The sequence below is a fragment of the Suricata suricatta genome, chromosome 1 (genome assembly GCF_006229205.1).
Source record: "Suricata suricatta isolate VVHF042 chromosome 1, meerkat_22Aug2017_6uvM2_HiC, whole genome shotgun sequence".
NCBI lineage: Eukaryota > Metazoa > Chordata > Mammalia > Carnivora > Herpestidae > Suricata > Suricata suricatta.
The window spans coordinates 48,584,479-48,610,838 of NC_043700.1; the positions used below are offsets into that span (position 1 = coordinate 48,584,479).

Genomic DNA, 26,360 nt, shown 5'->3' on the forward strand with positions numbered 1-26,360 from the left:
TGTCCCCTATTAGGCTAGGGTTATGGAAATGTGACCCAAAGGAGCAGCAAGCCCTGTCCTCCCTGTGCTTATAGTCTGCTTTTCCAGGTAATGACTAAGTATAAAGTGCAACTCTGGTGAGTGTTGTAGAAGAAGGTCTTTGGTCCTAGGAAAGCAACATGACTGTCGTAGAGGGAATGAGAGACTGAGGTGGTCATACCACGTGGTCCTTGAAGACCATGTTAGAGTTTTGACTTTAGCATAAGAGCAGTGGGAAGCCATGGAAGGTGGGAAAAGGTGTTGGGGTGTTTGTGTTATGCAATCAGAATTTTTTTTCTTTTTTGAAAGGTAATTGTAACTGCATTGGGAAGAATGAATTGGAGAGGGGACATAGATGAGCTAGAGGCATTCATAGGAGTCTGGGCAAAGGGGCCATGATAGTTTGGATTGGAATGGTTTGGGTGGTAAAGAGAAGTAGAAGGATTCTGGATATCTGGAAAGTGAAAGTACCTAGATTTGGTGATAGACTAGATGTGGGTAGTGAGGGCTAGAGAACAGGCAAGGATGCCTAGAAAGTAGAATGGTGGGCATGCTGGAAGAGTGCCATGTTTAGAGTGGAAGGTCATCTTTTGTCGGAGGTTTTAGCTGCCCGAGAAGAGATGTCAAATAGGCTACACTTTTCATTGTAAGTGTGTAGCATTTCAGCATTATTTATAGCTGGGCTATAAATAAGTTTTGTTTTGGGAAACCAAGTACTTATTGTGGAAAAAATTTATTTAATCTGTAATTTTGTTGATTTTTAAAAATCAAAACCTATTTTCATTTAGAAAACAAAAATCTAACAATGGCAAAGAAAATTAATAAAAGCAAATATTGTTTATAATCTCCCTAGTTGTTTTCATTTTTGTATGTTTCTCTGCCAGAGGAACATTTCTTTTTTCCCATAAGCATTCGTATGTTAGTTGTCATTATAATCTACATCCAGTGCTTTAATAGGATTGTTTTCAATTACCATTATTCCCAAATATTTTTTCACATTTCTGTATATATTTCAAATGTCTCTCAAATGCTATATTTAATATATGTTTCATTGGGGCATGCTGGTGGCTTGGTCAGATAAGTGTCTGACTTTGAGTCAGGTCATGATCTCACATTTGTGAGTTCAAGACCCACGTCGGGCTCTGTGCTGACAGACAGCTCAGAGCTGGAGCCTGCTTTGGATTCTCTATCTCTCTCTCTGTCCCTTCCCTGCTCACACTCTTCTCTCTCTCTCTCTCTCTCTTAAAAATAAATAAACATTAAAAAATAAAAATATATTGCATAATATTCCATGCTTTTGACAAATCATGAATTACAATTTTCTAATCAATTTTAGTACTTTTAGATATTAAGTTGATTTTAAGATATCATTATTGTAAGTAATAAATATTGCTGTGTGTGTCAACTTTCTCCCCCTCTTGCGTGTTTCCTTAGGTTGAATTCTTATGAGTGAGATTAGTGGATTAAAGAATTTGAATGGGTTTACAACTCTTGATATGTGTAAAGGCAAACACTTTTAGGAACCGCTGGCAGGGGCTGTGGGGTGCTGACTATAGAACAAAACTATGACCTCGACATCAAGCCTCATCACATTTCTTTGGATTGAACAACCAATGGTCCTAGCCATATTAATGAGTGCTTGACAAGGCCCCATGGCCACTTGGGACAGGGGCTAGCCTCTTTCCTTCCTCCAGGTTATCTGTTCCTAGGATAGTGCCGCCATTACTTAGGAACCAGGGAGAGCCCCTGAATGATGGTATTCTGAAGGGATTGTCTAAACTTGGCTGAGCCTCATAAACTTTCAGGTTCCAAAAGTGTGCTGCAGGGTCTGCCTTGGGTTCCTGCCGGTTTAGATGGGGTTCTGAAGACCTTCCATGACCTGGTCCCTGCCTACTGATCTGTCCTACGTTGCCACCACCTCTCAACATATCACCTCTGCGATGCCCAGACTAGACTTTATTCTGGCCCTGGATCATGCCTTGGTTACATACACACTCCTGGCTTTCACTCAAGGAGCTTCCTTACCTCCACCTTTCCAAACCCTGCCTCTCCTTTAAGACTCTGCACTAGTTATAGTTCCTCCAGGTTGCTGGCTTCCATCTCCCAGCTTGCTGTTCCTTTGCTGTGAACTTTTACAGTACCTTCAGTCTCTCCTCCAGGACTTAGCACATAATTGTAAGCTTTCTGGTCAAGTTTGACATTTTTACCTCTTGAAGATAATTGTACTCTCCAAGAGGGCAGGAACCATGTCCTACTCTCCCCAGTCCCCTCAGAGCCTAGCTGTGGTGCTGAGCCCTCTGCCAGTGCTCCATAAATCTAATGTGACCCATGAAATAAAAATATATGTGCTATTTGATGCAGTGTTAAAGCTTCTTAGTCATTCTTATGTATTTTCAACATAAATGCCCACATGCAAAAACTGCTGAGGATATTTAAAAAATACTCATAGCTGGACATGCTCAGATTCTATCTGACTGCATTTTGGGAACAAATTAGTGCTGGAAAAGGAAAACCAATACCTGGTCCCTTTTTATTTCTAAGTCCTTGTTATGCACAGGGTGGGAAGGATGCTTGGGGGGAGGGAACTGGGGTGGATGAAGGGTAGTAAGAAGCAGTGGGATATCCATCTTTTCTTTAAGAAGCCAGTGTCTGTGGCTCCTGGAAATAGTGCTTGAATTGTAACAATGCAATGATGTGTTCTGCTATTTTATTTTTTGGAAAATTGGTCCTGATGTTATCCTGCTGTTTTCACGGCTCCCTTCCTTGACTGGGTCAATGTTGTGATCATCAGGAGTCTTCAGAGAAAGCCTCCTCAGTTTGCCCTGGAACCTGGAACCTCCTTGTTCTATGGGACCTGGCCTGGTGCAGTGGGGCCCTGGGGCTAGGAGTCGGGAGCTTTTGGGCTAGCTGGCTCTGTGGCCACCAGCTGTACAGCTCTGCATGAGCTCAGGCCCTGGTACCCTTCTTTGTAAAGCCACATGCTTGAACTAGATCATTTCTAGGCTCTTCAGTCACTGAGACTAAAAAAGAAAATAATTGGAGCTCTCTTAAAAAGGGTAAGCTTTGGTGCCGCTTCTAACAAAAAATGAGAAATAGACTCTTTGACACATTTAATGACATGTGTTAGTATGTGTGTGGAACTTTACACTTAACTTGTATTTCTTTCTTTCCTTCTCTCCCTCTTTTTTTTTTTTCTAGCCAAACATCATGTCAATGGCAATAGAACAGTTGAACCTTTCCCAGAGGGAACACAGATGGCTGTATTTGGTAAGATATCAACTCTGAAAGAAAACCCAAATTGTGTGCAATGACTAGTGCCAAATTTCTGAGTTTTAGCAAGTGTCCTCAGGGCTTCAAAATCTGGGCTCTTCTAGATATTTACAAGTCATTGGAGCCAAAAAAAAAACTATCGAGTTCTTAGTATTTCTGTGATCAGGAAAGATTAGTCTATAGAATTTAATATGCTTTCTTTTCTCACTTTGCAAACCAAATATCAAACTGTGTCTTTGCTATTTCTTTTGTCCACACTGTGAATTAACCTGATAATTTACAGTTTGAGTTTTTCTTCCCTTGAAGGTTCTGCCTCCCTACCCCCAATGATATGTAACTTTGTCAAAGGCTGGGATTCAAGTAGTTTTGAGTTGTCATTCCACAAAAAGTCAATCTAATTGAATAATCTGTTTCTCCTCCATTATGAATTCAGCATATTCCTTAGAAAAAAAGTCAATTAAAATGTTTTAAACAGAATAAAATCTAATCTGTAAGTATATTTACCATATATAATTATGTGGTTGAGCAGAACTTCTCTGTTAGATTCTAAACCTTTTGGTGACAAGGTCCTTTTTTTTTTTAATTGTTTTTCTTTTTGTTTATTTATTTTTGAGACAGACAGAGACAGAGCACAAGTAGGGGAGGGGCAGAGAGAGAGAGGGAGACACAGAATCTGAAGCAGGCTCCAGGCTCTGAGCTGTCAGCACAGAGTTCGACATGGGGCTCGAACCCACGAACCATGAGATCATGACCTGAGCCGAAGTCAGACGCTTAACTGACTGAGCCACGCAGGCACCTCAACGAGGTCCTTTTTAATTCATGGTTCTTACCTCCATATTTAATGTCACCTAAACTTCCTTTAAAATGTCCCTACACTTGGCACTTTCTTTGCCTACCTTCTTCCCATTCTACTTTCTTTTCTTTCTGATGTCCTCTTTCCTCTTGTTTTTGCCTTTCCCCTTCACCCTTTCCTCCAGCAATGCCCTGGGGCCCATCGGATATCACCCTTTCTGGGGTCACTACCTCTGTCCCCTGGATTTTTATTTTCTTGTGGCTTCTGGTTCCTTACCCTCAGCCTTTAGACAGGTTCTATGATCTGTCCCAACCTAAAAACCTTAAGTCCTCTGACTTTATGCCCTTTTCTAGCTACTATTCTACTCTGGTTTTGATGATCTTCTCCTACAGGGCTTTTGATGTAAAGGTGCTTTAAAGCATGGAGGTGTCTTTGAGCTGCAAATTAGCTTCAGGATGACCCATCTCTAAATTGGACTATTCAGGGTAAAGTATTAACTTGTTCACAGAGATAGAACCAGAATTAGTAATCAATGATGATTAATGGTTGGAGAGTATGAAACAGGGAACTCATTTTGCCTGGGTGTTTGTAAATCTTGCTCCAAATGGGCTAACACCTTTTAAAACACACTAATAAGTGGTTAGAAATTATTATGCTCAGAAATTTAAACAGAGATTTGGTTTTCATAGATAAAAGCATAATGGACTCTCTAAAGATGTGCTCTGAGTATTTGCTTTGTTAACTTTCTTCTTTGGACTTACACTCATATGATGCCATTTTTCTGGAATTGTAGGTGTAGGACTGTCAGGGGACAGTTACCAGGGGACAGCAAATGCCACATCAGTGTGCAAAGGGTTATGTTGGTGATTTTTTTTTTTTTTTTGTATTTCAGATTTTTCACCCCCCCACCCCCCGACAGGTTAGAAACTCAGTTCCATGTCATATTGGAAAATATAAAATAAGACTAACCAGTCTTAGTGGGTTTTCCTCTGTTGTGCTATTGAAGGAGAGCTTCCTTTCCAAAGGACAGACCCAGCACCCAGCAGGTGTGGATGTTGTTTGGCCACGGAATTGGAAATATCAGTGAATAAAGCTATGTGATGAGATTATTATTATAATTTGTCACAGTTTTGGTTTATAGTGGCTTTACTAAAAATCCTAACCCATGGCCTTCATTGCTTGGCTTTGGGCAAGCACCTTCCCCTTTCCCAGGTTTAGCATTTTTTCACCTATAGAACGAGTACTGACTGCTCCAAGACACTTCTGTTTGCTTCTCCATCTTACATATTCAAGACTCAAGGCTCACCTGGCAGCAGGCAGGCCTCAGGAAACCTGTTGGGAATGGCCAAGGTGTGTGGTTTCAAAACAGGTGAATTGTGGATCATTTCTGCAAGTACAGAAATATACGAATTGTAAACTAGAATATCTTTGACATCTAAGAAGTTTTACATTATTAGAACTTCAGTTTGACTCTTCTAGATGTTTCAGTGAAGTCCCCCATTTGGGTTAAGTATGTGCAAGCATTTTATATTAATGTTTTAAAAACCGTTCTCAGTTTATATGACTTACCCACCTGGCCTGCAGCAGAGAGAGGGAGCAGATGGCTTTGGGGTGGGCTTCTCTCATTCTGGGTTGTTTGTAGCTCTACTGAAAAGGTTAAACCAAGTATATAGCTCTTGGCTCTTTGGCATATGTTGGACATTTACTCCTCCTGGAGCCTTGCAAGGCTGGTAAGAGTATGTAATCTTCTTCTCAGAGAGCTCATGTGACTTACCCAAAGTCACTCAGCCAGTGATATAGTGGAGGGACAATTTGAGTCCAAATCTAACTGACCCTGAAGCCCACACTCTTTTCATGATGTCCCCTGACTCAGCACTGGTTGAAGAAGCCATGGGCAACTCTGGTAGATTCAGATATGCCTTTCAGCTGGATCCATGCACAAAAGCATGATTTCCAGTTAAGCCAATTTACCAAATTGATTTGTGAATATCTATGCATTCCCAGAGTGTGCTGAAGGACTCTTGAGATACAGCTTTTGCTGGGAAAATAACTGCTTGGAATGCCATCTACTACTACTTATCATTTTTACCCATTCGATTTTAGTAGCATGTGTTAATATACAGGAGACTGTCGTACATCTGCTTGACTGTGAGCTCACCAAAACACCAGTGGCTCTTTCTACTTTGCCCCAACTCATTCTTCAGCCTTGGAAGTCTTAATATTTTATGGCAAAATAGTATCGCCAGTTTCAATTTTATTATCGGTTAATCATTTGAAGGTGCTTTATGGAATGCTATCTACATAGGAACTTTGAAATTTAATCCACTCTGAAAATGGTTGTTGAACCACCATTAGGCATGTAGAGTGGATAATGTAAGGAGGCATAGAGTGAAGAACAGGCAGGGTACGCTCTGCTGTGAAAAGTACATGAGTGTGTCATTGTATCAAGTGACCCAAGAATATATAGGTGGTTCCTTAGTTTCTGGCATATAATCTTCATGGATTATTTTTAAGCTAAGATGTTTATTTTTTCAGAATTTTTTTTCATGGCCCATTTGTTAGTCCTCATCTTGTTTTTGTGTGGCCACAGTTCTTAAGCTTCTTTATTGCTCTTTCTCTCCTCTGTACTTTAGGACAATGATAATGAAGGTAATAGGCTCTGCTCTCCCAGTGGGCTTCTCCTAGTCTGTGTATGATGCTGTCTTTCAAGTCAGTGGGAGCCCTTTTTCCACAAGCTGGAGAAGCAGAACCGAACATTTTGCAATTACTTCATGTCTTTGTTCCCGGTGGCTGACAGTGCCCTATGGCTATCATCCCTTTAATCCTACAGCAGCCCTGTGAAGTGGGCATTATTGTGCTCTGTTAGAGACAGAGAAACTGAGGCACCCAAAGATGAAAGAAATCTGGTCAAGTGGAGGGAATGCTTTCTCAGGCATGAGGACATCCACATTACATTTGTCAACATGCTGTGCCTGACTTAGAAAGGTTCTCTCTGGCTCTCAATAACTTAATGAAAGTGACATCCCGTTGGCAGTGAGCCACTCCATCCATGCAGAGAGGAGAGAGGCTCCAACCATTCTGTGGTGTTTTTTTTTTAAAGCACAGAACAACTATTCATTTTATTAAAAATCCTCTGTAGTCAAGAAGATGTATCATTTCCAAATAACATAAAAACTTATTAATTGAGGAAAATGCAGAGCAGTTGGGGGTTGGGAGGATTTGCAAATTTGTGAAGGTTCTTAGTGTAACTTAAAAAAATGAAATACAACTTTTAAAAACTTTAAAACACAGTACTTTACCATAAAATTGTCATCCAAAGTTGTGTACTTTTGAGAGTGAAAGGGTGCTGTTAAAAATTATGTTAGATAATGAGGTACAAACCTGAAGGATTTTAGGCAATTGGGATATAATATCACAAGAGTGTGTGTTATAAAATATTTTGCCAAGAGTAATAAATGCACATTTAGTAAGGTTGAAATTGAACATAGGTATATAAAATGAAGTAAATGAGTGGAAAAAACTACAATGCAGTAGACTAGACTTACATTATATATGATGTAGTATCAATACCAGTAGTTACATTAACTTCTAAGATTTTCCTCAATAAACATTGTTATATTCTTTCTGAAGACTTGAAATTAAAAGTTAATTCATATTTATAAAACTGGTTCATAGCTCTTTAGTAAGAGATGGGGAATTGATCATCACAGGTTATGCCTTTGCAATTTTAATGTTGTTCTTATAGTATCCAATAGTGTAGGGCGGTGAGTTCTTCATCACTAGAGGCATTCAAATGATAGAGTGGTCATTCCTAATGAATTGGAAAATGGGACTCAATAGCATATAGTGGCCTTTCTTCTCAATTAATGAACATTTACTTTATTTCAGAATGTTAAACCCTTTTGAAGAAACTCCTTCTAATAAGAAATCCTTTGATTCTATCATTTAGAAACCCACATCAAGCATGTTTGCAGAAAGGTAAGATTCTGCAGCAAGGAATCTTAATGTATAGGAATTGATATCAGTGACAACACTAGGAGTATCTCCGTGAATTCTTAGGGTGGATTTTAGGCTCTCAGTAGCCTGACAGCAATGGCTCTGTAATCTCAAACATGTTTTTTTTTTTTTTCTTTTTTTTTTGGTCAGGTTCTCTTAGGGCTTCTCAAATGAGAGGGAGCAAAAGACAATCATGAAAATGTGCAGATGACCTTGTTACGCATCTCGTTTTCAAGGTGCCAAGAATTTATCAAACTGTTTCTCAAATAGGTGTGTGGAAGGGCTGATTCCAGAGCATGGGCTAGTGGCTGTTTTAGGACCATGGGTGAACCCCAGTCCCAGGGACTCCCCTTCAGCACCCCAAATGAGAATGAGGTTCATGTCTGTAAGATGAACCAATCGTAAGACATTTTTCCCCCTGACTTCAGTTGGAGGTGAATTTTGAAACAGCCACAGTTATTTTGTCTGCTAGCCAAGAAAACAGCATTGAAAGCAGCAGGCAATATGTCAGACTTCAAAGGAAAATATATTGGTGTCTCATTGGCACGAATCCAACATTATGTTGGTAAATAATCAAATCCCGGTGTGGCATATTTCTCCCTGAACCTTGACTGAAAACCATTGAAGACCATTCTGTGAGCTGTAGAGTGGCAGTCACTCATTCTAGGAAAAAGGCCAGAAAGAATGACTTTGAAATGTGTTTATAATTAACTAAACAATCTAAATTCACAAGACTGTTAGAACAGCAGGCTGCTAACTGGTGCAAACTTCTTAAGTGACGAGGCACTTGGGGAAACAAAAATAGGCCTTCCTCCCATGATAATTTGAAGCACCTTCAGGGGACAATAATTAGTCATTTAGGGACATGTTTTAAGATAGATTTTATTTTATATATCTTTGTGTGTGTGTGTGTGTGTGTGACATGTTCTCAATTTTTATTTCCTTTTTGAGTGTGGAGAGGTCAGATAATATGGGGCTGGGGGAGGAGACCTTGCTGGAAATCCCATTTGGATTGTATGTCATTGCTTGGGATGGTGCAGCCCACCTGGTCCCAGTCCGGAAGAGCACAGGTGTGGAGCTGGAGACGGTATCTGGGGATGGAGAGGGTGAGAGGGGGATATGTTTAGAATAGGGAAGCTGGAGTATGGTTGGGGATTTTTGTGCTTAGAGAATGGAACAGAACCCATTGTAGAAAGGAATAAATCCAAATCCAATAATGTTTGATTATCATGTTTCCACCAACCTCAACCATTTGGAATGCACGTAAGAGCCAGAAAATAAGCCCTACCACCACACACACACACAAATTGCGGAGAACTCTGTAAAGAATTCTGAACTCACAGAGGCCTTTATAGCCAGACGAACCTTGGTGCATGACTCTAGACAAGTTTCTTACCTGCTCCATGCCCCATTCCTCATCTGTAAGATGAGGTGAAGAATGGCTACCTCATAGGGTTGTTTTTCATGAGAATGTCATGAACTCATGCCTCAAGGCATTTAGGGCATGGGGGACAGATGTGACAGATCTCAGGCACTGCTGCTCATAGGACAGCTGTGCAGTGTTCCCTGCGGGGCCACCTGCTCTCCCCAGTCAGAGTGTGCTGTGATCCGGGCCCCAGGCAATTGACCCCAACATTAGTCAGTTCCATTTGATCTATAATCTCTCTTGCATAATACCTGATGAGCCTCGTAACTCAGGGATTTTGAAAGATAACAGGTTACATTAGTGGAGCACTCAACTAATACTGGCCCAGTACTGAGCAGCCCTTGTTAAACTTCCTATTAGGCCACTTTCATCATGTGTCTAAGTAAGACTGGCTGCTTCCTTATGAATCAATACAGAGCACTCAGATATGCCACAGTTTCTCTTTTGGCCTCAACTATCGAGTTGAACACTTATGGCTGATTATTTCAGTGTTATTGCTAGTATACAGTGACCATCCAATTGACCATCTTTTTGTTAAGTTTTGAAAATGAAAAAGATTCATATTATTTATTTTACATATATGGCAGTAATTTTTAAATTTCTACTGAGAAAATATGCTCAATAGGATGTGCCAGAGAAACAATTATATATCTACTGCTTCTCTGTGAATTAGCTTTTTTAGAAGAAAAATGTAGATATGGAGAATGACAAAAACTGAAGTTAGTTGTTATTCAAGTTAACTAACATTTTTAAGAAAAATACTGAGCCTCATGTTGCAGATAATATAAGACAGAATATTCTCTCTTGCTCTTACTCTTCCCAATCATTTATCTTGGGCCTTGTTATAAAACAAAATAAAGGAAAATTAAAATAGATACAAGGCATGGCAAAATAAGATAATTAGGTAAATGTTAGACCAAAGAAAAATATGAGAAATAAAATACAAATAGTGCATGCCATGATACAATATAATTTGTAAAAGTTGGCCACAATGCTGGCTCTGTATTTTCTAGCAGCATTGTGAAGATCAGTTGTATATTGGTTTCCATTTTTTAAAATATTGGTAAAATACATAATATAAAATTTGCCATTTGAACCATCTTTATATGTATCCAGTTCAGTGGCATAACATTCACATGGTTGTGCACCGTCACCACCATCCATCTCCTGACCTTTTTCATCTTCCCGACTAAAATCTATATCCCTTAAATAATTATTCTCCATTCTGTCTCCACCCAGCTCCCAGCAACCCTCATTCTGTCCTCTCTCTCTATGAGTTTCACTACTCCAGATATCTCCAATAAGTGGAATCATTCAATATTTATTCTTTTGTGACTGGCTTATTTCACTTGGCATAATGTCTTCAAGGTTCATCCATGCTGTAACGTGTGTCAGAATTTACTTTTTTTTTTTTTAAAGTTTATTTTTAAGAGAGAGGGCGTGCAAGTGACTGAGGAACAGAGAGGGAGAGCAAGAGAGAGGGAGCGAAAGAGAATCCCAAGCAGGCTCTGCACTGTCAGCATGGAGCCTGAAGTGGGGGGCTCGAGCTCACCCAATGCGGGGCTTGAACTCATGAACTGTGTGATCATGACCTGAGCCAAAGTCGGATGCTTAACCAACTGAGCCCCAGAATTCAGGCTTTTCCTTCCTTTTCTAAGGCCAAGTAATATTCCACCAAATATATGTACCACATTTTGTTAATCCATTCATCTATCAAAGGACACGTGGGTTGCTTCCACCTTTTGGCTATTGTGAATAATACTGCTATGAACATGGAGGTGTGAATATCTCTTGGAGACCCTACTTTCAAGTCTTTTAATGAATATACCTAAAAGTGGAATTGCCGGTTCATATGGTTTGTATTTTTTGAGGAACTGCCAACCCATTTTCTACAATGGCAGAACCATTTTACAGTCCCACTAGCAAAGCACAAGGCTTCCAATTTCTTCACCTCCCTGCCAACACTTGTTATTTTGTTTGTGCATAGCCATCCCAATGGGTGTGAAGTGGTGATTGGTTTCAATGTTTACTTAATGATACTGAAAATCTACATGCTTGAGGGAATCTTAAAATTTCCTGATTCTAGAACCAGAAAGAAATTTCTTTTAAGGATCTGTATAAGGAGAACACTTAATGTAAGACAGTCCACAGTACTGCTGCCAACCCTCTAGAGTGAGTAGCATGAGGAGATTTGTGAGCTGTTGGTCGCACTGCTCTTCCCTTTGGGCTCCTAACACCCACGGGGGATATTTGGGCCACATGCTGTGACGGGCTGCACAGGATGCTTCTCTGGTTTAACCCGTAAGTTACTTGTATTGCATCGAAAACAGCCAATAGAATGGTTATCTTATAAGGAATTTTCTATCAATATTATTTCTTAAAATGGTTTTTAAAAATAGTTTTTGTTGTGAAAAATTTCAAATATACTAAAAGGAAACTGACATAACGAAGCCTCCCTCACTCAGCTTCAGGAGATCAGTTCATGTGTATTCTCAGTTGTTCTCCACCATCTCAGGTTATATGAGAGCAAATCTCACATATCAGCTCATTTTTTAAATTAAATTACATTTTATTTTATTTTTATTATTTTATAGAAAGAGAGGGAGAGAAAGTGTGAGCTGGGGAGGGGTGGAGAGAGAGGAAGAAAGATAATCTCAAACAGCCTTCCTGCTCAGTGAGGAGCCCTATGGAGGACTCAATTCCATGAACGTGAGATCATGACCTGAGCTGAAATCAAGAGTCAAACCCTCAATTGACTGAGCCACCCAGGTGCCCTCCATATCATCTCATTTTATCCATGAATATTTTGGTACATATCTCTAAAAAGAGCAGTTTTCTAGAAGACATACTGTAATGCCATTATCACACCAAAAAATACAGTTATTTGATATCATCAAATATGCCATGACTCCATATTTCCACTATTGTCTCATAAATATTTTTTAAACCATTTGTTTAATCATGATCCAAATGAGTCCATACACTGTAATTGTTTTATATAAATATTTAATCTCTTTTAATCTGTAAATTCATCTTTCTCTTTTTCCTTGTAATTTATTTGTTGAAGAAATTTATTCCCAATTATTTCCTTCAGTCTAGATTGAATGAGCATATTTTTCAGTCCTCTGTACTTCCTAAAAATTGGGAGTTAGAGTCCTGATGAGAATCCATAGGTGGGATATGTAAGCCATTGAGGAGGCATTTAATGACTGATTCATTAAATTAGCTGTCATTGATGATCACTGCCTAGGTCCGTTATTTTATCCAAGGCTGTAGGATGACAGTATTATAATTCTAGCATTTCCTTTTGCTTATGAACTAGCCCTTTTATTAACTACTTGGTTACCTTGAATCTAGTTTAAGAAAGAAGTGTCACTTTTCCTCCCTTATCTACTGCTTCGCTCCATGGATCTGAACATGGGTTAAAAGTATATTCATGAGTTAAAAGCATATATAAATCGAGTTGCTTAAGTCAAAAGTGATTTAACAAGTGATGGAAACCTCTTTAATTTGACTGAATGGCCATTTTCACTTGGGCATTTAACGAAATTATTGAAATTTGTGACCATTTGGTTAAACACTTGAAAATACAGTCACAATAGACAGATTGCCTCAACAGATTTGGGCAAAACAAAGAAGCAGGCACATAGTCAGGTGGCAGAAGGTATGTCTCCGGCGAAGCTGGATCTGGGGAACAGCCATTGCTGATCTCGCCCAGGTTTTGTGACCAGGGGTCATGCTGCCATGTGGGTCCCAGTCCTGAACCTCAGCAACCCAGGATGAAAATGCCAGCTTCAGAGAGGGGCCGTCTTGCTTCTAGATGTGGAACACTGTCAAAATAGTGGAATGACGAGAATAGATAAGCAGCCCAGAAATGAGAAAGCCTCCACAGGAATGCTGCCCACTGTGAAGCCTAACAGCTGGGCTGTCTCACCTGGAGCGCTTTTTCTTGCTTTGGCTTAATGTTGTGAATGTGTTTGAGGGGAGCAGAAGACATATTTATCAGAGTGCGTTTTCCCTTGTTTCTGCCTTCCAGTTTTCAGACAGGGCAGGTAGGACTATCTGCAGTTTTCACTACCAACTATTTTGGGAGCTATTTACCGACTCACTCATCTTTTAAATCTCATTGTATTTTTATTATTTATTATCTTTTTTTGGGTGAGTTGTCTCAAATTTTCCATTTGGAATTATGCTGTGTATAAATAAAGTAAGTAAGAGTAAAATAATTCCTACGAATAAAATTTCTTAGGCCTAGTACAACTTACAGGTTTTTTTAAAATAATAGTTTATTGTCAAATTAGTTTCCATATAACACCCAGTGCTTCTCCCCACAAGTGCCCCCCTCCATAAAGATCACCCCCTCCCCCCCTCCCCCTCCCCCTTCAGTCCATGGTTCGTCTCCAGTATTTAGTAGTCTCCCTTGATCTAAGGTATTCAAAATCAAAAGTGCCAGATCTGTTTTTCTTTTTCTTTTTCCGAAATAACTGTAATGTTCCCCTAAGAAGTGGGATTCTGTTGAAGCAACGTGTTTGGTCCACACTGAGAAATGATCATTTAGTTTTGCCTACCTTTGGCCAAAATAGTGTGAATGAGCATGAAAGCCCCTGTTAACTTGTCTTGAATTCTTGTGTATAAAGTGTCAGCAACATCCCAGGTGTCTTTACGTACCAGGAATTACTACGCAAAACACCTCTCATCGTCCTCTTGTGTCATCGGTACCCCAGGATTTAGACAAAGGATTATAGTTGATAAGACCAGTTACATTGGGACCAACAGTGGTTCTTGCCAGATGGCTGTCTTTCTGGTACAAGTCTCATCATAGATGCTTCCGAGTTCCAGCTGGGATGCCAAGACTCATGATAATATGATGATGATTAATGATAGTTCATGGTAGCCCTTATCGTGAATGAACTCAAAAAGGTATTTTAAAAGTATGCTTACTTTAAGATGATTGAGGAGCACCTGGGTGCCTCAGTCGCTTAAGTGTCTGACTTTGGCTCAGGTCATGATCTCATAGCTTGTGGGTTCGAGCCCCGTGTGGGGCTCTGTGCTGACAACTCAGAGCCTGGAGCCTGCTTCTGATTCTCTGTCTGTCTGTCTGTCTGTCTGTCTTTCTCTGTCTGTCAAAAATAAATAAACTTAAAAAAAGATAATTGAAAATACCCTCAGATGTGGCTTTCCAGAATCAAGCTTACGTAATGGGAATCATTGCTGTCTGTTTTGTGGGAAAATAAAATTTAATTTTTCTGGACTGCCCTGAAACCCCTTCTTGCAGTCATTTGAATCTCAAGTGTCTTTCTGGGATGGTCCTTCCCCAGTTTCTTAGTTTTCATCATATTGTCACTTAGGTCAAGATGAATCCCATGCAGAAGCCTGGCATCCTTCTTGCTTCTAACCCTCATGCATTCATTTAGTACTTGGGAGAATGTCTTGTCACCCTCTTTGCCACCAGCCTTCCTTTTCCTTGTCATATGACCTTTGTCCAGGGGCAGTGACATTTACATTGAGAGAAGTGGAAGAGTTTGTACTCACCTCATGGGCAACATTAGAAGGAAGAAGGTTTGAGGATGGTCGCCAGGAAAATTCAGGAATATGGCACTAGGAGCTTAGAGTGAAAACGACCTGTATATCAAGTGAGCTGTCAGGAATGTATAGGAGCTTCCTACCATTGCTTTTGGCTGAAGAGCTTGTGATTGGCAAGTACGTCCTTCGGCCAGGCCTTACTGTAACAGCTTTGTTGTAGAAATGTGCACTAGCATGATCAGAAGATGGAGAAAGCCCCACATGCATGGATTCAGCATTGGCCTTGCTTTCCCACCTGTAAAGTAAGAGCTGGATTCCCAAGCAAATCATATGTGCTTTAATCCTGGTGCTGATACATAGGTCTTCAGTGACACAGAGTCAGTTGGGCAGGTGTGTAGCTGAATGACAAATAGCTTCTCAGTTGCTACTGATGCAATTGTTACTGGACTGAAAGTCTTTAAAAATTTTTTTAATGTTTCTTTTTGAGAGTGAGACAAAGCCAGAGTGTGGGCAGGGGAGGGGCAGAGAGAGAGAGAGACACAGAATTCCAAGCGGGCTCCAGACTGAGCTGTTAGCACAGAGCTCAACACAGGGCTTGAACCCATGGACCATGAGATAATGGCCTGATCTGAAGTCAATTCTTTTTTTTTTTTTAATTTTTATTTTTAATGCTTTTTACTTATATTTGATAGACAGAGAGAGACAGTGTGAGCAGGGGAGGGTCAGAGAGAGAGGGAGATACAGAATCTGAAATAGGCTCGAGGCTCTGAGCTAGCTGTCAGCACAGAGCCTGATGCAGGGCTTGAACCCACGAACTGTGAGATCATGACCTGAGCTGAAGCCGGAAGCTTAACCGACTGAGCCACCCAGGTGCCCCCTGAAGTCAATTCTTAACTGACTGAGCCACCCAGGTGCCCCTGGACTGAAAGTTATATCCCTGTTTTTTGTCTTCCCATGTGGAACATTTTTATTCTACATAGCAATGAAGTGACTATAAAAATACAACCACTGTCACCAACTAACTTTTATATTTGAGTAGTAATTTTTAGGTATATTATTTTACTTGTTCTTTATATTTAAAGTATTTTTAGGTATATTATTTTACTTGTTCTTTATATTTAGCTCTGAGATGAGAAAACTGAGGTTCAAAGAGATTAAGGGACTTTCCTAGGGTCAGGCTACTAGTTAATGGTAGAACTAAGTCTAGCACTCAGATAATTTATTCACTTATTTATCAAGTTGTTTATGTATTGCAGCAGGAGACAAACAATACCTCCCCTCAAGAACTTGATAAGATAAAAAAATAAGATTAATATGTAAAGTATAGTGTACAGAATGTCAGATTGTAATAAGTGCTGTTGATTCATATAAAGCAAGGGAGGAGAATAGGAAATGCCAGGTTGGGATTGGGGTGAGGGCTTGCAATTTAAGTCAAGGGGCGCCTGGGTGGCTTCGTTGGTTAAGCCTCCAGCTTCTGCTCATGGTCTTATAGCACGTGAGCTCAATCCCCACATCGGGATCTCTGCTGCCAGTGTGGATCCTGCTTGGGATCCTCTGTCTCCCTCTCTCTGCCCCTCCCCACCCTCAAAAATAAAAAAAAATTTAAAAAATTGTTTTAATAAAAGTAAAATGATAGTCCAGGAAGATATCAATGAGGTAATATTTAAGCAAAGCTCTTAAAGAGGTAAAGGAGTATTATACAGAGATCTGTGGAAAAACCATTCTAGGCAGAAGAAATGCAAGTGCAAAGCCCCTGGGGCAGGAGTGTGCCTGACAGGAGACCATATGCTGGAGTATAATAAGTAAGGAGGAGAGGGGGAGGAGCTGAGGTCAGAGATTAAGAGGGAGTTAAATCATGAGGGGCCTTGTGGTTACTGTGAGGACTTTGACTTTTATTTTGCATGCTATGGGAAGCCTTTAGAGGAATCTGGGCAAAGAAGTGAGATAATACGACTCATGTTTTAAAATAATCGCTTTGGAGGCACCTGGGTGGCTCAGTCGGTTAAGCACCCAACTTCGGCTCAGGTCATAATCTCACGGTTCCTGGGTTCAAGCCCTGCATCAGGCCCTGTGCTGACAGTTCAGAGCCTGGACCCTGCTTCGAAAATTGTGTCTCCTTCTCTCTCTGCCCCTCCCCTGCTTGCACTCTGTCTCTCTCTGTGTCTCAAAAATAAAAAAACAAAGTAAAAAAAAACCCAATCACTTTGGCTGTGATAGTAAGCAAAGAAGCAGAGATACCATTTAGGAGGCTGTCTTCTCTCAGTCCAGTACTGCCTGCCTTTAATTGATAATAATAATTAAACCCCCCTGCCTTTAATTGATAATAATAATAATTAAAAGCTTATACCTTTGTGTATCTTTCCCAAATGCTATATCTTCATAGTTTTAGAATATTTTCTATCTCTCGGTATTAAGAATTTAAGTGGCCCTTTTAAATGACACATTAACTAAGAGCTGGTACAAATTCTTTGTAGAGAGTATAGCTGATACTTGAATAATATGGATTTGAACTGTGTGCATTTATTTATATGAGGCTTGTTTCCAATAAATATATTGGAAAGTTTTTTTGAGATTGGTGAAAATTTGAAAGGACCTACAGATGAATTTGTAATGGAAATATTGGAGAAATTAAGAAAATTAAGAAAAAGGTATGTCATGAATGCATTAAATATATAGATACGAGTCTGTTTTTTTGCATTTATTACCATAAAATATAGACAATTCTATTTTAAAAAGTTGAACTCTATCAAAACTTGCACACACACATAACAGACCATCCATGGTGCTGTTTGCAGTTGAGAGAAGTGTGACAAACATAAAGTTAGTGTTAAATCATAACCAAATAAAATTAACTCTAGTAATGCTGCACTACTGTCATAATTTTGTAGCAACCTCCCGTTGGCATTGTGATGAGCTCAAGAGTTGGGAGTATCCATTTAAAATGCCATTTGATACTAGTCATCTCTACATGAACAGCTCATCTCTTTTTTAAATTGCATATCCCAGTTAAGAGTGCTCTCTCATGGCTCTTGCATATTTTTCATTGCATTTAGTGCAATACTGTAAACCTTGACTAACACCATGGGACTCCTACGAAGTGCCTCTAGTGATGCTAGAAGCACTCCCAAGAAGCAGAGAAACGTCATGACATCACAAGAAAATCACTTCATATGTGCCACAGATTGAGGTCTACAGATGAGGTTGTCCACCATTTCAGGATTGTGTCCAGTGCTAGGACCACTGTAAGAAAAAGAAAGAAAGAAAGAGAGAGAGAAAGAAAGAAAAAGAAAGAAGGAAGGAAGGAAGGAAAGAAGGAAAGAAGGAAAGAAAGAGGAAAAGAAAAGAAAGAAAAGATGTAAAACCATCATTGCAGCTATGCCAGCAGGTGCAAAAAATCTTGCACTTTTTGCGAAATACCTGTTTATCTCATATTGAAAAGGCAGTTTTTGCTATTCGCAAGGCCTCCCAATAAATTCTAATATAATTTGAGAAAAAGTGAAGTCATTATATGACAACTTAAAACAGAAGGAGGGTGAAGGATCTAAAGCTGGAGAATTTACTGCCAGCAAAGGATGGTTTGATAATTTTAGAAAGTGGTTGGATTTAAAACTGTCAAGATAACAGGAGAAGCAAGTTCTGCAGACCAAGAGGGAGCAGGTAAGTTCTCAGATGCCATTAAGAAAATCATTGAGGAGGAAGAGTATCTGCCTGAACAGATTTTTAATGCAGACAAAAGTGCCCTATTCTGGGGGTGGGGAGGTGGGGAAGGCACAAAGGACATTTATTAATAAGAAAAAGAAGAAAGTGCCAAGACTTAGGGCATGAAGGGATAGGTCGACCCTACTGTTTTGTAGAAATACAGTCCAGTTGAGGATCAGGACTGCCCTTAACGATAAAGCTGCTAACCCCTGAGTCTTGAAGGGAAAGGTAAGTAACAACTGCCTGTCTTTTGGTTGTACAACAAGAAGCTGGACAGTGAGACCTGTTTTTCTGGATTGATTCCATTGATGTTTTGTCCCTGAAGTCGGGAAGTAATTGCTGGTAAGGGTCTGCCTTTTAAAGTTCTTTTGATACTGGAAATGTTCCTGGCCACGTAGAGCCCCATGCATTCAACACGGAAGGCATCAAAGTGGTCTGCTTGCCACCGAACACAATGTCTGTGATTCAGCTTCCAGATAGAGGGTTATAAGGACCTTTAAGGCTCATTACTCATGACACTGTGGAAAGGATTGCGAATGCAATGGAAGAGAGTCCTGACAGAGAGAACATCATGAAAAGTCTGGGAGAATTACATCTGGGAGTCTGGAAGAATGCCAGCATTGTTACAGGAAAGGCCATGAAAACCATCAAGCCCAAAACAAATTCCTGCTGGAGAAAACTCTGTCCACATTTTGTGCATGACTTTACAGGGTTTACAACAAAGCCAATCAAGGAATATCATGGAAGAGATTGTGAATATGACAAAAAAGGTAGGGTGCGAAGGGTTTCAAGATATGGATCTTGGAGAAATTCAAGAGCTGACAGGCACCACACTGGAGGAATTAATAGAAAATGACTTGATGTAGACATGTGCTTCAGAACCAGAGTGCAGTGATGTGGAAGAAGATGTAGAAGAAGCAAAGCCAGAAAACAAACCGATATTGGACAGTCTGACAGAAGGTTCCAATTATTCTGGAACTTTTTAACATTTTTTTTGTAAATGGTATGGACCCTTCCATGATATGGGTACTGAAGCCAAAGTGAATAGTGGAAGAAGGCTTGGTATTGTATAGAAACATTTCTAGAGAAAAAGAAGCAAAAAAGTCAGAAATTGCAATGTATTTCTGTTAAGTTACATGGAATGTGCCTGCCTCTTCTGCCTCCCTTTAACCTCTTCTACCTCCTCCACCTCTGCTACCCCTGGGACAGCAAGACCAACAACTCCTCCTCCTCCTCCCTCCTCCTTTTCCTCCTCCTCCTCTGAGTAGTCAATATGAGGACAACGAGGATGAAAACCTTTATGATAACCCACTTCCACTTACTATTAAATAGTCATCATGCTGTGCACTTTATAGACTCATCTGTTGTGTATATGTGTGAGTGAATATATGTGAAGATAGGCAAGGACTGCGTGAGATGTTTTTGTGTCATTGTCAACCAAGTATTCATCATGTAGAACATTGTGTGAATGACTTGCATGGAAATGGATAGCTTATCTTTATAGAGGCATCAGATGAATGATATTTAATGTAAAATTAATGTGCCAGCTTTCTTACTGTTATAACTATGCTTTCAAAGAGTTATATTGCTGTATAGTATGCTTCTCTCTCTCATAATTTGAGACACTGCATATCTGCCTATCAACACAGGTTAAGTGTTTTTTTTAAAGGTAACTATTTCCAATACTGTATTATGAAGATGATTGTAATACTGCATGCCGTATAAGTTTTATACTAATTCACTCATTAGTGAGTACTCTAGGCTACCATGCAGCAATCATATTGCTGCTTCTTTGTCATCAAGGCATGAATAGTTATACCTATAAATAAATATGCATTTATTTTTCACATTATCTTTTCCTTTTTGAAGTCTAGTGTTAGTATGTAACATCAGCAGTGTTTTGTATCATATAAGACAATATTGCTGTAAGTACTGACAGGATTTATTATATAAACAGTGTAAACTTACGATATCGATAAATGCAGTACAGTACCGTTTTTTCTTCCTTATGATTTTCTTAATAACATTTTCTTCCCTCTAGCTTACTTTATTGTAAGAGCACAGAATATAATAAATAACATATAACATATAAAATATGTGGTAATCAACTGCTTATATTATTGATAAGGGTTCTAGTAGGCTATTAGTTAAATTTGGAGGGAGTCAAAAGTTATACCTGGGTTTTCAATTGTATAGGTGTTTGATGCTCCCAACCCCTGTGTTTTTTAAGAGTGAACTATATGTAGGTTTTATTATTGCTCTACTTAGAGATTGATTAAGCTACTTAGAATGAAGTTGAGTGTGTGCATAGGATTCCTTTCAAAATGGGTTGTTCTTTAATACATTAAATGGTGTAGAAGTACTTCAAATTGCACTTCTGGTATAAACAGAGTACAGAATGGACCACAGTTCAAAGGAAGGTGGTGATGTGATTTAAAATATGAAATCACATGGGGCTCCTGGGTGGCTCAGTTGGTGAAGCGGCTGACTTCAGCTCAGGTCATGATCTCACAGTTCGTGGGTTCAAGCCCTATGTCAGGCTCTGTACTGACAGCTCAGAGCTTGGAGCCTGCTTCTGATTCTGTCTCCCTCTCTCTCTGACCCTCCCCCACTTACACTATGTGTGTGTCTCTCTCTCAAAGATAAGTAAATGTTAAAAAATAAAATGAAATCACAGGATTGTGAGTTAAAGCTCCACACTGAGTATAGAGATTACTAAAAATAAATAAAATCTTAAAATAAAATAAAATATGAAATCAATGCTTACAGATTTATCAGTGAAGTAAATTGGTATTTCCCCAAACCTCTTAACTCCTCCAGCTCCAAAACCTGTTGGGGAGGAATGTCAGATATTTGTTACCATCCAAATTTGGGTTTAAATTCTAACTCAGTTGATTTCTGAACTTGAATAAGTTTCTGAAGCTCCAGCTGATAACAGTTTTGCCTCTGGACAAAATAAAAGAAACCAAACCCCCCCAAAACAGTTACTTGAAGGAACTGGTGAATAACCAACATAGCTCTTGAAATAACGGAAACAAACTTGATAAGCACCACATTTAACCAGGTTTTTCCTTGAGGATGCCTTCCAGTAGTCAGTGGCTTAGGAAGAAAAGAGAGTGCAAATAGAAAGTAGCTGTCTTACCAAGCTGAATAAAAAGAGGTAATCCAGGGGATAAAAGAGTAGCTAGAAATCAAAGCAAAACATTCTGGAAGGTAGGAGCAATAGACGAAGAGTCCCCACAATCTCTGTACCAATTCCCCTCAAGTCTGTGGCTGCCTCTATCTGTACACGCACAGAATGAGATTCCAAGTCAATTCCAGCAGAAAGCAGCTGCCAGAGGCAAGGTAGTAGTAGCAGCATGGTTCTGGGAGAGAATTGGAGTTCAAGGCCTGGTAGATTAAAGAGACTTCTAAAAACTTGGGCTTTTATTTGAAACTTTAGGAGAGCCATGTCTTAGAAGTAAACCCAGGATAAAGGGTTACATCCTAGGACTAAGGGGGAAAAGCAAAATAAATTCATTCTTATGACTCTAAATCTAAGCCTCTACAGGATCAAGATGACCCACTAGTAATTTACTTGCTTATTGGGGCATAATTCAACATTCTTTGGAGAAAAATCACAAAATCTAGCACATCTGATTCACAGTGTTAATATGCAATAAAAAATGATCAGATATGTGAGGAAACAAGAAAATATAGTTAAGGAAGAAAAAAGTAAATAGAAGCAGGGCCAGAGATGAGTCAGACACTGACTGGTAAGAACAGACACTATGCTTGATCTTAGCCAAAGGGCCGAGAAGTAATGAGTCAGACATTGAAATTAGCAGACAAGGATCCAAAACATATTATAAATACATTAAAGAACTTATGGAAAAGGACGAACTGAATGAGTTAATAGTGAAATATCAGCAAAGAAATGTAAATTATAAAAAAGAATAAAATGGAATTTCCAGGACTGAAAAATACAGCCTCTGAAATTTTAAAACACCACAATTATTCAATAGACTTAACAGGAGATTCAGTATTGCATAAGAAGGGATCAGTGAACTTGAGGACAGATTAATGAAAGTTATGAAAATTTTGAGAAAATTTTTTTTAAAAAGGAACAGAATATTGGTGATTATGAGATAATATCAATTGGTCTAATATGTGTGTAATTGGAGTGTCAGAAGGATCCCAGAGAGAGAGATTCTGGGGCAGAAATATGTATAATAACCAGAAATTTGATGAACATTTTTTGGGGGTTAGGCAAAATAAGTGCCAAATCTAGAGAGTCAAAGGCAGGGATCCAATGAGGACAATGAAACAGAGAGTTTTGAGTGGGAGTAGAAATTAAATAAAAATGACAGGGAAGGTCCGTTTTGCTCAAAGACCACACCTATTCACACATCTGTACTCAACTGCTGTAACCAACTCCTTTTAGAACACTTTGTTTCTTCTTCTCTGGTTCCATGGTGACATTGTGTTGAGATGGACTCACTCTTGGATTCAAACCCTAGCTTTACCTCTCACCAGTATATCCTTACAGTCTACATCTTAGGGTCATTCCTTGTGAAATGAAAATAATGATAACTTTCTCACAAGGCATATCTCTATGGAATAGACCATATACATTTTATAGGGTAGTGCTGGCCATATCATAGTTAGGTCCTAGCCAGTTAGTAGTTTCCTTTTCCGACTTAACTTATTACCATTGTGGTTATCTGACATCGCTACCTACCCAATTAGCCAGGTGAAGGAAATTATACCTTACAAGCAAGAAGAACCATAGAAATGGTAGAATCAGGGTTGAATTTTAGAAAGATCATGCAGGCTTCAGTGTGAAGAATGGACTAGAAGGATGTGAAATAAGATTTGAAAAGACCAGATTGGATGCTATTGGAGGCCATTGCACATGTCTTCTTTTTATACCTTTATAAACAGCTGTATTATCCTCTTTTCTTTCACAAGAGACCCTGCCTTTTCCATTTATATTATAGCCTCTATTATTACCAGTAAAAATAAAATCAGGTTCCCCTTTCCTCTAGGACAGGGATGCTCGGTCTTTAAATGGTGAGAGATGATGGTTGTCTGAACCAGGGTGGTGGCAGTGGGCATGCACTCCAGTGGACACATATGAGGGTCTCTCTGCCAATCTGTCATTGTCTATCTTTTTTTCTAAGAGATTTGATCACATACCTGACAGAGATACTACTCAAAGTATAAATATGATTATACCATTTCTTTGCTGGGGGATCTTTATTTCTAGAAAGATATCTCCATTCCTTAGTGTAGCATTTAGCATTTAAGACCTTGTAGAACCTACTTCCAGTCTGCTCAACAAGCTTTCACTTTTAATGTGGCTTTTCACCCAAACTATGAGGCGCCTCCTCGTAGTTCTCGAACCACTTCATATACTTCTACACCTTGGGCTTAAACCTTGATCTTCTTGGAAGGCTTGGCAACTTTTCCCCAGTCTTTCCACCCCAGCTCTTTGTGCCTTTGTTCATCACATAAGATTTGTCATCCTGCATTATGATGAGATATTGAATTGATGATCTCCCGCTGTCTGCCAGCTTTTTGATGAAAGGGATCATGTTTCACTATTTTTGTGTTATCAGGGCCTAGTCTTAAATACAGACCTTTAATAAAAATATTTGTTAGATGAAAGAATGAATAATAATGGAAGGTATTTCCAAGGCAGAAAAGTAGCAGAGGGATAGGAAACTGAAGGAGAGAGTAACACATTCATGCCCCGACTGCTCCGCACCCCCCAAAAAGAAGAAAAAGTATAAATGACGGTCTGAAATGCCAGACGAAAGATGGAAGGTCTTAAATGCCTCAGATTCACTATATAGGCAACCTGGGGAGTAGCCTATGATACCATTCAAGTTATCTAGTTGCACATGGACTCTGTGGATATCGTCACGAGATCTGGGGTAATTTGGTGGCAGAGACCCATGCTTCTAGTGTGTTTTCACCCCTATTCCTAAAGCAAAAAGGTACCTGACAGTTACTAGAGGTCACTTTAATACTGCTTAGTCAGGGAACCTGTGTGCCTCAGTTGGTTAAGTGACTGACTTTGGCTCAGGTCATGATCTCACAGTATAAGACCCCTATCAGGCTCTGTGCTAACAGCTCAGATCCTGGAGTCTGCTTTGGATTTTGTCTCCTTATCTCTCTCTGCTCCTCCCCCGGCTCATGCTTTATCTCTCTCTCTCTCTCAAAAGCAACACAAAACATTAAATATTGCTTAGTCTAATGAAATCACCTAGTATCTCAAACTAGTGGTCTTGTCTGTTTCATAACTGGTACAATGAAAGCCTTGGTTTTCATTAACTTCTGTCCAGCTACACTGTTTCTTCTTGATGAAGTGGAATGATCCAGGCTGACTTTGGCCTATCTTTATTGTCTTTCTGTGTCTCAGGAAAAATAAGAAGAGGGTCACACTGTGGTTGCAGATTGTTTTAGAAGTTTTTTTCATCAGGGACCTCTTCCCACATCCATAGGTCCTCTATTTTCCCTTAGGATTGAGCTGGAACTGGAAACGTTGTATTGTGTTAGTCAGCAGCCACTGGTAAATGCCATGGTCATTTATTCATTGAAATTCTAGAAATCTCCTACCTACTCTAGAAAGGGAAATAAAATTGCAGGTACTTTAGACAATGCAGGGCCCATGAACAGACAAATCTGGGAAATTAAAAAAATACATATCCTCTGGGGGAGACTGAATGCTATTTTTTTTTTCCTTAGGGCTTTCTTTTGTTTGCCCTGGGCAAACTGTTGAACATATTTGTCAGGCCTTGATAAAAATCCCATAGCTCACTCTTACCCTGCCTTCTCTCTAGCCTCATGCTCATCTTCAGAAGAAGTATGGTTCCCTTGAATCAAGATGCTACTCTCTTTAATTATGATCCCCTAGTCCAGCTAGCAGCCACTTTCAGCTGAAAGAACTGGGCTGCTTCCAGCAAGCTCATTTTTCAAAGCCTGGGCTTTCATAGTGCAGACACGTCCAATGGTCATCCTTTGCAGGGGATGCAGTGCCTCATCAGCCCATACCTGGGGAGCAGTTGTGGCTCCACAGTCCTTAAGGAATACAGGCACACTTGTGCACATTCTGATGAGAGCAGTTAGTGAGTGAATTCAAATATATGTCTGATGAGCAGATGAAGGAATTTGTATTCAGCTTGGACAAGAGGAACTCAGTGGAAGTGTCTTCAAATGGTCAAAGGCTTGTAGGGTTGTCTTGGAGAAGGGGGGCTAAATTTGTTCTTTATAGCTTCAAGGGAGAGGATCAGAACAAAGAAGGGGCTCTAGGGTGTCTTTTTTTTTTTTCCTGTTCAAACAGAATTTTCTTTTTTTTTTTTATAATAGTTTATTGTCAAATTAGTTTCCATATAACACCCAGTGCTTCTCCCCACAAGTGCCCCCCACCATGACCATCACCCCTCCCCCCTCCCCCTCCCCTTTCAGTCCATGGATCGTCTCCAGTATTCAGTAGTCTCCCTTGATCTGTGTCCCTCGCTCTTCCCCACTCTCTTTCCCCCTTCCTCTCCCCATGGTCCCCTGCCAGGTCTCTCCTGTTAGACCTATGAATGCAAACATATGGTATCTATCCTTCTCTGCCTGACTTATTTCGCTTAGCATGACACCCTC

The 26,360-nt window shown here is 39.7% G+C and overlaps 1 protein-coding gene and 1 pseudogene across 3 annotated transcripts in view; one reads left to right on the forward strand and one right to left on the reverse strand.

The window, feature by feature from the left end:
- The window catches only part of MSRA (methionine sulfoxide reductase A), a 438,844-nt gene that overhangs the window by 170,007 nt on the left and 242,477 nt on the right, over positions 1–26,360 (forward strand). For 2 of the 3 annotated variants that reach the window (XM_029938554.1, XM_029938543.1), the window contains exon 2: positions 3,217–3,285. The exons of the other annotated variant lie outside the window; for it this stretch is intronic. In XM_029938554.1, the coding sequence (XP_029794414.1) occupies positions 3,217–3,285 (69 nt within the window). The remainder of the gene's footprint in view (positions 1–3,216; positions 3,286–26,360) is intronic. 3 annotated transcript variants of the gene reach the window in all.
- LOC115302869 lies at positions 22,419–22,529 on the reverse strand (annotated as a pseudogene).